We start from the raw sequence: 9743 nt of genomic DNA, 5'->3' as shown, positions 1-9743 counted from the left end.
AAGAGCAAGCATTTTTTTATGATACCAGAAAATGTATGCAAACCTCACTTTTTATGCAGATGCTGTATGGTTTTTACAGCTCTTTTGCCTTTTTCAATTGAGTTAACAGAATGCCAACTTATTTTATGCTGTAAAGTCTTAAGAGTTTTGCATATATTCTAAACTCTCAACTCATCGGTTCCTGCTGGTTATTCTTTAACACTGTTTCTGATATTTTCTGTTGGGGCGGTATGTACTCAGCACCAGCACTCAATCCCATGGCAGCCGGTTGTACGTACCGGATTGACCCGATGAAGTCCTTCATCGGCAAGGGCTGCAGCCTCAGTGTACAACACACTGCTACAACAACAACAACCACCAGCATACTATTGGGTTGCCTAAAAAGTATTTGCGGATTTTTCATATAGTCGGCGTTGACAAATTTTTTCACAGCTTGTGACTCTGTAATTCTTCTTTCTTTCTTTCTTCTGTCAGTTATCAGCTGTTACTTTTAGCTTGCTTTAGAAAAAAAGTGTTAAAAAAGTATATTTGATTAAAGTTCATTCTAAGTTTTATTAAAAATGCATTTACTTTCTTTTAAAAAATCCGCAATTACTTTTTGGCCAACCCAATAGGTTAGGTTAGGTTAAGTTTAATTGGCAAATCTGCCATCAGACTCACTTAGACGTTTTCGTCCATTGTAATACCACAGGAACGGAAGAAGGAAGATGCAATCTAGTTCCTACCGTTGAACCATCAAGATCGCCTTAAAAAGATATTCACATCCTCTAAATCAGACAGGTTCTCCAAGAAATGAGAACCTAAAGTGGAACTTCTTCTAACTGCTAGTGCGGGACACACACACACACAGAAGTTGTTCTATAGTCTCTTCTTCCTCGCTATCCCTACAGCTTTTGCAAAAGTCGTTGCTGGCAACCTTCAGTCTGTCAGCATTTTTCCGATTAGACAGTGACCTGTCATGACGAACACAATGACTGAGACGTCTGTTCTAGCCAATGGCAGCAAATCAGTAGACCTCTTCAAGTCTAAATGAGGCCACATAGTTTTGGAATGCTCACAGCCAGTCATTCAGGGACTTGGTGATCCGCTTGACCATTATGTCTATATCCTCTGGTATAGAATGGATAGTCGTGCATAATGTGTGCCGAAGTTTACCCAATCCGCCTTTCTTCTGTTTAGGCGAGGGACCACTTCTGCAGTATTTTCCTGTGATCATCCAACACTTCCCAGTCGCTTATTCTTGCGCGTATATCTTCCGATGCAAAGGTAATATCTAGTACCTCCTGCCTGTTCCTGGTAATAAAGGTCTGTTTTGTTCCCTTTATTACAAATCGCCAGATTGCAACTTATAATATATTCGATAAGCAGGTCACCCTTTCGTTAATATCCGAATTTCCCCATATCTGGTGATATCTGCTCTATGCTTAAGGCGCTTTTGAACGAGTCATGGCTTCCTAGATGAAGGCCCATCTGGTAACCAAATATAGATTTCCAGCTTTTTGGTGTTGTTGTGGCCACGTTTGTATGGTGAGCAAACTTGTTCCGGTTCATAGGACCGATCGCTGAGCGTACGTTATGGCCATTGGTTATTTAAAGGCGCCAATAACTCGCCTTTCCATATCGAGTATCATATCGCTGAATGTCCGCGGCTGCAACTTCAGCTACTCCATATTCGAAACATTCCATAATCCGAGCGGAGAGGCCGGTTAGCACCGGCTGCCGCTTAAATACTGAATGCCTGTAATAATCGATATGACAAGGATAATGACGCCTTTGAATACCCAACGGCTATTAGGTTCCCGCAGCGATCGGTGTTATAGACCGGAACAAGCTTGCGCACTTATAAGGCCTGGAAAGGATCAAGAAACCACATACAAATGTGGTTTCTTGCGCAGCGATAGATTTTATTGTCCCTAAAAACCTTGCCCGGGTCAATATTTTGGACCAATGGCATATTTTTAATCTACTAATCAACTAATCAATTTTGGCATATTTGTAATCTACTAATCAATACCTTTCATTTGATACCCATGTGGCTTAGGTTGGACAACTTCCCCCAATTGCCTTTTTTGCCCCTAGAGAGGCCCACGGGCCAGAGCCCCATAAACGGACTTCATATTCGGGTTCCTGGGGTCAAAATTAAGGGGTATCCAAAAAATTTGATTTTTTTCCTAACGACTCCGTAAAATACAGTTCAGCCAAAAATTTGCATGGAGTTGGTGCTTTACATCCTTTGATGGACGAAACTGTCTACACCCCTTCTATAGAAAGTCAGCGCCTATATAAATATTCCAAAATTTTAATTCTGATAAAAAATTTTACATGGGATTTTTTATAGTCTGTACTCTGCCTCGCCATAGAATCTATGCGCCAGGGTTGCCATAATATGAAATTCGTGAAAGTTTAAATTAATTGTACGATATCGAAACTTTTAAATTCTGACAGGCTATTTCTGTACCCCACAGGTTAGCATTTTCCCACAATTTATTTCCAAGATAGATATTAAGGTGTTAACACCCCTTAAACAATACCAAGAGTAATCGTTATTCACTGTCAGATATTTTTATTTTTGACAAATGACAAGAAACGAAAGCCGACCGCCTCGTTTGTATACATTAAAAATATAAATTAAATAACGTGGATTAAAAAGCTCAATCATGGTGCGTGTAGGCTTGCAAATATCGGCCAATCTGGAAAATATTGAAGAGCTAAAGACTTGCCATCCTGACTACTCCTTCTTTGTAAAGCTGACCTGCACCAACTGCGGTGAAACCTCTGACAAATGGCATGATATTACAGAATCGGAGAGGACTCAACAAGACTCCCGCAATCCGGATGGTTTTAATTTCTATATGAAATGCAAAATGTGTAGTCGAGAAAATTCTATTGATATTGTGGAAAAATCGAATGGTAAGGAACAGCAGCTTTATAGCTGCACTACCAATAATTCTAAATATGGACTTTACTTCAATCATGGGGGTTCCTGGTGCTATGGGTAACACTAGAAATGATAAATTTGTTGTCAAATCCATTTTTTAAACTTGACCCCTATGTTTATATGGTGGAAAGTGTTCTGTAAATATTGTTTTGCTCATTATCTAAATGCTGCTGTGCACATTTTGATGGATCTGATTCTAGTTTAACTTTTAATGGAGCCTACAGAATTGTAAATTGATTTTCTACTTATCTTAGGCATATTCCATGGCATTTCTGTGGCTTTGTCGTGACTATCATATGGAATAGCATATTGATGAGATTATTCCCTTATTTTTACAGTTGCTTATACTCAGGAGGATAGCGGTAAGTTCAAAACAATTGTCGTTTTCGATTGCCGAGGAAGCGAGCCTGTGGAATTTTCTCCCCGTGTTGGATGGATCGTAAAATCTGCGGAAAATGGCCAAACTTTTGAAAATGTTGATCTATCCGAAGACGATTGGGTAGATTACGATGAAAAGAACAGTAACTCTGTTGGTATATATGAATTTGCATCCAAATTTATAAAATTAAAGAAGTAAACATGAAAATTACCTATGCCACTCACAGCACTACATGGAGCAATACGTTTTAAAAAAATATACATTGTAAATTTGTTAATAAACATTTATTTTTATTAAATTCATTTATGTATAATGCTTTGTAAAGAGGAAAAAAATTTAATTAATTAAATATATGAAAAAGCAGGCCGATTTACCGCATGCGTGCTTGATAAGGCTTTCGTTGTTGTTACTACAACAACTGAGGGTGCAGCCCTTGCCGATGAAGGACTCCATCGGGTCAATCCGGTACGTAACACCGGCTTCATGGGATGAAAAACCTGGGGTCAATGTGATTGAGAAAGCTTTCATATCGAGTGAGAGTGCATCTCATATTTAATGGATGTTATACAACACATTTTGATGTCAAATTTTATATAAATCATTATCGATTTAAACATTTGCTATCTTTAATATCAAAAATTCCCTTTCAATGAAGAAATAAATTATTTACAATAGAGAGATTTCGAACGAATTTAATCGTTCACGAATACAATAATTCAACCCCTTGTTTTGAAGAATTGGCAAACGTTTCTTTTCGCAATATTTTTCGTCGATTAATTTTTTAGATAATAGATTTTGAAGCAAAAAAACTCGCTGATTTCATTCAGTAGGACATTCCCTCATTACTTATAGAAAAATTATATTAAACAAGTTAATTTTATCATTGTTTATTGTGTAGAGTTTCAAAAAAGTAATCGCGAAAACATGGTGGTGAAAACGAACATAGTACTAGCCTTTAAAATAAAACTGCAAATAAATTCTTATATGATGATGCATACAGATTTGTCTGACCAATCTTAGCATGTAAACGAACCATAAATTTAAAGTAAATACTGCTTCGTTACGATACACTACAACTTTCAATAATTGCACACTTTAGGCCCGCTTTAAAAAGCCCGCAAAAATTAATACGAAAATAGGGGTAGGATATATTATTCCTGTGCCTGGGCCTCCAAATGCCTTCACATCCTTTTATTTGTTAAAGTACATTACAAAAAAGTGCGCAACCATGCGAAGACACACAAGAAACAGCTTAAATGGATCAAACAAGGAAAATATGGTAAGTTATAAACAGTCAGGCGGAAAATTGTTTAAATTAAAAAAATTAGTTGTATGTTGTTGTTTTATACTATAAAACAAACAAAATAAAAAGCAGCGTAAACCTACTTTTCATTTGTACCATTTGCCGAACGTCTATAATCTCTGACAGCAAAGTTCGAGGTGCCTCTCACCACTTGATCTTGTCATCGGACTCTTACGTCCCGGTTTGCGTGTACCATCGTGATCGCCTTCAAAAGACTTATTCGCTGGAGCATCTTCATTCATTCTGACAACATGACCTAGCCAACGCAACCGTTGTATTGGATGCGTTTAACTATGCTATCGTCGTCAACGTTAGGGAAGTCTTTTCTTACTATTTCTAAGAGTAATTCTGATCATTTTCCAGCCGCTCCTAAACTGGGAACAGACGCTGAAGTTGGCCATTGGTTATTTGAAGGCACCAAAAACTCTTCTTGTCATCTCAAGTATCATTGGCATTCATTGTATCATTGGTACAGGGCTCGTCCACAGGTTGCGGATAGTGGAAAGCTTCGTTTTTATGCGGAGTAGCTCCTAATGCGGCCGTGGACAGTCTGCGATTTCGAGAGGAGAGTCTTTCAGGCGCGTCCACAGCCTCAGTGAGGGATCAGGTGGCACTGGATCTTATTTAAATACTAAGAGGCCAGTGCCCCCTGACCCCTCACTGAGACTGTGGAAACTTCCCGTGATAACCATGAACATCACACAAGTCTGAGCTCAAAATTCCTGCCTGTGTGCTGCTCATAGTTATCCTGTGTCGGTCGCGCCAAACTTTAAAGAACAAACAATAATTTTTATAATTACAGATTGAACAGAAAGTTGCCGTCAAACGTAAATTGTCTGACATGGTTGATCCAAAGGCCAAGAAACAACGATTTTCTGAATCATATGTCGATGAAAGCATTGCAGATCGTGCCAAACGATTAAATCATTTGCTTCAGCAAGTTGATAGTTTTGCCAATTCTATGGCTAACATCAGTAACAACAATAACATAATAACTCCTCAAAACGATAAGAAATCAAATCTAAGGTAAACCAAATCACTCTCTAATCAAAAGAATTTTTCTTGAGATTTTCTTTAATTCTTGTTTTCTATGCAGAAAAAGTATGGGAAAATCCAAAAGTGAAGAAAAATGTATTTCTGAAAATATTCAGAATAACAACAGTTTTCGCTTTGATGCCTCGCCAGACTATATAAAGAACGGCATAATGCGAGATTATCAATTAATAGGTCTTAATTGGATGATATCTCTATATGAAAATAATATCAATGGTATTCTGGCAGACGAGATGGGTTTGGGTAAGACATTACAAACCATTTCCTTTTTGGGCTATCTGAAACATTTTCGGTAGGTTGCTTTTATATAGCCACTGTGATCTACAATTGATTCCATGTAACATTTTAGAAATCAATCTGGTCCTCATATTGTGATTGTACCAAAGACTACACTGCAAAATTGGATGAATGAGTTTGCAAAATGGTGCCCCTCCCTAAAAACTATTGGTTTAATCGGAGATAAAGCAACCCGCAAGAACATAAAAAAGAAGGAATTTTTGCCTGGTGGCTGGGACGTATGTGTGACCTCATATGAAATGTGTCTTTATGAAAAGGCAATTATAAATAAAATCTCTTGGGAATACATAATAATTGATGAAGGCCATCGCATTAAGAATGAAAAATCAAAATTATCGGTGAACGTTCGAATATTCCGCTCCAAGCATCGCCTACTACTTACTGGTACGCCTTTGCAAAACAACCTTCATGAGTTATGGGCCCTATTGAACTTTATGTTGCCTGATGTTTTTAATTCGGGTGAGGATTTCGATGAATGGTTCAACAGCGATGCCTGTTTGGATGATGTCGATTTAGTTCAAAGATTACAAGACATTTTAAAACCCTTCATCTTGAGACGCTTGAAGGCAGATGTTGAAAAGAGCCTGAAACCGAAAAAAGAAACGGAAATAAAAGTGGGCCTGACCAAATTGCAAAAGGATTGGGTGAAGATTATCCTTTCAAAAGCACATCTCAATATGCGCTTGCTATGTACTTTTATGCATTTACGTAAATGTACCAATCACCCTTATCTGTTTGAAGGTGCTGAAGAAGGTCCTCCTTTCAAAACAGACATGAATTTGGTAAACAATTCCGGCAAAATGATGGTCTTGGACAAATTGTTGCCAAAACTAAAAGCCCAAGGATGCAAAGTTTTACTTTTCTGCACTATGACAAGAATGTTAAATATTTTGGAGGACTATTTGGATTGGCGTTCTTACGAGATTGGTCGTTTGGATGGCAAAGTAAAACACGAGGATCGTGCGAAACAAATTGACGAATTCAATGCCAAGGACTCGAAAAAATTCATTTTTCTTTTGTCAACAAGAGCTGGCGGATTGGGTATAAACTTGACTTCGGCCAACGTTGTAATCCTATATGATTCCGACTATAATCCTCAATGGGATTTACAAGCAGTGGATCGTGCTCACCGCATAGGACAAACGAAAGAAGTGAGAGTTTTCCGTTTCATAACCCAAGATTCGATTGAAGAAGAAGTCGACAAAATAAGCAAGAAGAAATTGACATTGGATAATTTGGTAATTCAGCAGGGACGTAATGGCATGACGTTCACCAATGACGTCTTACTGAGTATGATTGAAGTCAGCAGAAGGAATGCCTATGATGATAATTATTTTCAAGTAACCGATCAGGAAATCGATGAAATACTAAAGAATGGCGATGAAAATCACAAAAATGCTGATGATGACATAAAACTTAAAAATTAAGAAGTAAGTGGGTGAATATCCTAAGATCCCATTTACACTGCTCATTAAATCTGAATTCATGGCTTACGTCATACGATTTTATAAATGGAAAACAGATGATTGAGCCAAATTGAAATTAGCCACTTTTTTTTTAAGTTATATGGGCTGTTCTTGGCTTTCCTGTCTAAACCATCAGAAATCTTATGATGACGCAATTAAAACCTAGAGCAGACCCAGTAATATTTATTTTCTGTTATAACTGTGTGAATTTTCCTCCGTTAAGTTTGTCCATTTAGAAAACTGATGTACTGGAGTTTTTAATATTTATCCAAAAAATTTATCCAAATAGAGCAGACCCAGTAATATTTATTTTCTGTTATAACTTTGTGAATTTTCCTCCGTTAAGTTTGTCCTTTTTGAAAACTGATATACTGGAGTTTTTAATGTTTATCCAAATAATCTCTGTCAAGTATTATTTATTTAAAGATTACATAGATAGACAAAAAAAAACGATTGCCATACTAAACATCGACAAAGATAACCACCTTCTTTGTCGATGTTTAGTATGGCATACATTTATAATTTTTTCTAATTGTTACTGGATGAATTATCCTCTGTTAGGTTTGTCCATTTCATGTATTTTGTACTGGAATTTTTATTTTTGCCCTAAAATTAAGTCAAATAATCTGGTGTGTTATGTGTTTCATTTTCCCCTTTAAAACCTATAAAGAACTTGTTATCATTACACGAATGAAATGTCAAATTATCATCATAAGTTTTCTTAAATAAAACCAAAGCAGTGCTTCAAAAAAAAAAAAAAATAATTTTTGGTATTTGTTTACGTTATAATAACAATTTGTTTTTAAGGGAAAAGTGAAATTGAAACCAAGAACACACCCGATACTCACTCAAGAATTACATTTAAGTAATACCTGCATAACATTTTAATTTGTATGTGTGAAAATGTCGAAAGAAAACTCCAAAATAGCTTCAACCGTCTGTGTTGTTGTATTAGTAGTGTGTTGTACACTGAGACGGCAGCCCTTGCCCATGAAGGATTCCATCGGATCAATCTCGTACGTACAACCGGCTGCCATGGGATTGTTCAGCCGTCTATTAATTTATGTAGTTTAAGCTTCTTCAGAAATACAATAAATATTTTATTTAGAGAATAAAGAGTTTATCCAATCGTTTTTAAGAAGCCGATATTATTGTTTCCACTTTTTACATTTTTATTTTAATCCGTTTAGGGGTAAATAAAACCCTCAAACAAATTTGAGCACTTTTTTATTTCAAATCATAATCTCATTTAAGGGCCAAAGTGCAGTTTACGGGGAAAATGGCAAAAAATGGAATCTTCTGCGCTCATTCCAAAATCTCTGATACCAAGTTTCGTGGTGTCTCGCACCACTTGATCTTTCCATCGGGCTTTTGATCTTCCCGGTTTGCATGTATCACCGTGTTTGCCTTTAAAAGACTTTCCATCGGGCTTTTGATCTACCGGGTTTGCATGTATTACCGTGTTTGCCTTCAAAAGACTTTTGCTGGAGCTTCTTCATCCATTCTGACAACATATTTTGATAGGTGTTACTACGCTTTCGTCGTCATACAGCTCGTGGTTCATACGTCGCCTATATTCTCCATTAACGCATACTGGTCCATATAATGCAAATTTTGACCATGAACATTCCACCAAGGAACAGGGAGCAAACTTCTCACTCATCAACGTGTGCAGTCCGATTCAAGTTTAAGCTCAATAATAAGGGGCCTCCTTTTTATAGCCGACTCCGAACGGCTTACCGCAGAGCGACAACTCTCTGGAGAGAAGTTTTACATGGCATTGTATCTCACAATCGTTGCCAGCATTAGGGGAAGGGAAAACCCCCCTGAAAATTTTTTCTGATGGCCTCGCCGGGATTCGAACCCAGGCGTTCAGCGTCATAGGCGGACATGATAACCTCTGCGCTACGTTGGTCCATATATTTTACGAAAAATCTTTCTGTCAAATACCCCAAGCACTGCCTCATCTGTTTTCACAAGTACCCATGCCTCAGAACCATATAACAACACGGGTAGTATTAGTGTCTTGTATAGCTTAATCTTCGTCTGTCGAGATGTGGTCTTGGTTCTAAACTGCTTACTTAGTCCAAAGTAGCATCTGTTTGCCAGTATTATTCTTCGCTTTTTCTCAAAACTGGTGTCATTCGTTTCGGTTACGGCGGTGCCGAGCTACTGACTATCTCAAAGTTGTGGTTCCCAACTTTCTTCATATTCTTTGTCTGTTCGGTTATAGAAGGCGTTTTGGGAGTTGAAACCATCCATTTCATCTTATCTATATGTACTGCCAGACCCATTTTTACAGACTCT

General features: G+C 37.5%; 2 protein-coding genes across 2 annotated transcripts; both read left to right on the top strand.

Annotated features, from left to right (window-relative positions):
* The first annotated feature begins 2566 nt into the window (after nt 1-2566).
* LOC106094677 (UPF0587 protein CG4646) lies at nt 2567-3615 on the top strand. The gene is made up of 2 exons (XM_013261911.2): nt 2567-2910; nt 3277-3615. The coding sequence occupies exons 1-2, from the start codon at nt 2658-2660 to the stop codon at nt 3513-3515; spliced, it is 492 nt and encodes a 163-aa protein (XP_013117365.1). The 5' UTR covers nt 2567-2657; the 3' UTR covers nt 3516-3615.
* An 858-nt stretch (nt 3616-4473) lies between these two features.
* Nucleotides 4474-8577, top strand: LOC106094625 (chromatin-remodeling complex ATPase chain Iswi). Its single transcript, XM_013261861.2, has 4 exons — nt 4474-4596; nt 5423-5646; nt 5717-5965; nt 6023-8577. Exons 1-4 carry the CDS (start codon nt 4546-4548, stop codon nt 7395-7397), a joined length of 1899 nt encoding a protein of 632 aa, XP_013117315.2. The 5' UTR covers nt 4474-4545; the 3' UTR covers nt 7398-8577.
* The last annotated feature ends 1166 nt before the right edge of the window (nt 8578-9743 follow it).

The sequence above is a fragment of the Stomoxys calcitrans genome, chromosome 5 (genome assembly GCF_963082655.1).
Source record: "Stomoxys calcitrans chromosome 5, idStoCalc2.1, whole genome shotgun sequence".
NCBI classification, from domain to species: Eukaryota; Metazoa; Arthropoda; class Insecta; order Diptera; family Muscidae; genus Stomoxys; species Stomoxys calcitrans.
The sequence above is the reverse complement of the archived record's forward strand: the minus strand, read 5'-3'. Positions and strand labels throughout refer to the sequence as shown.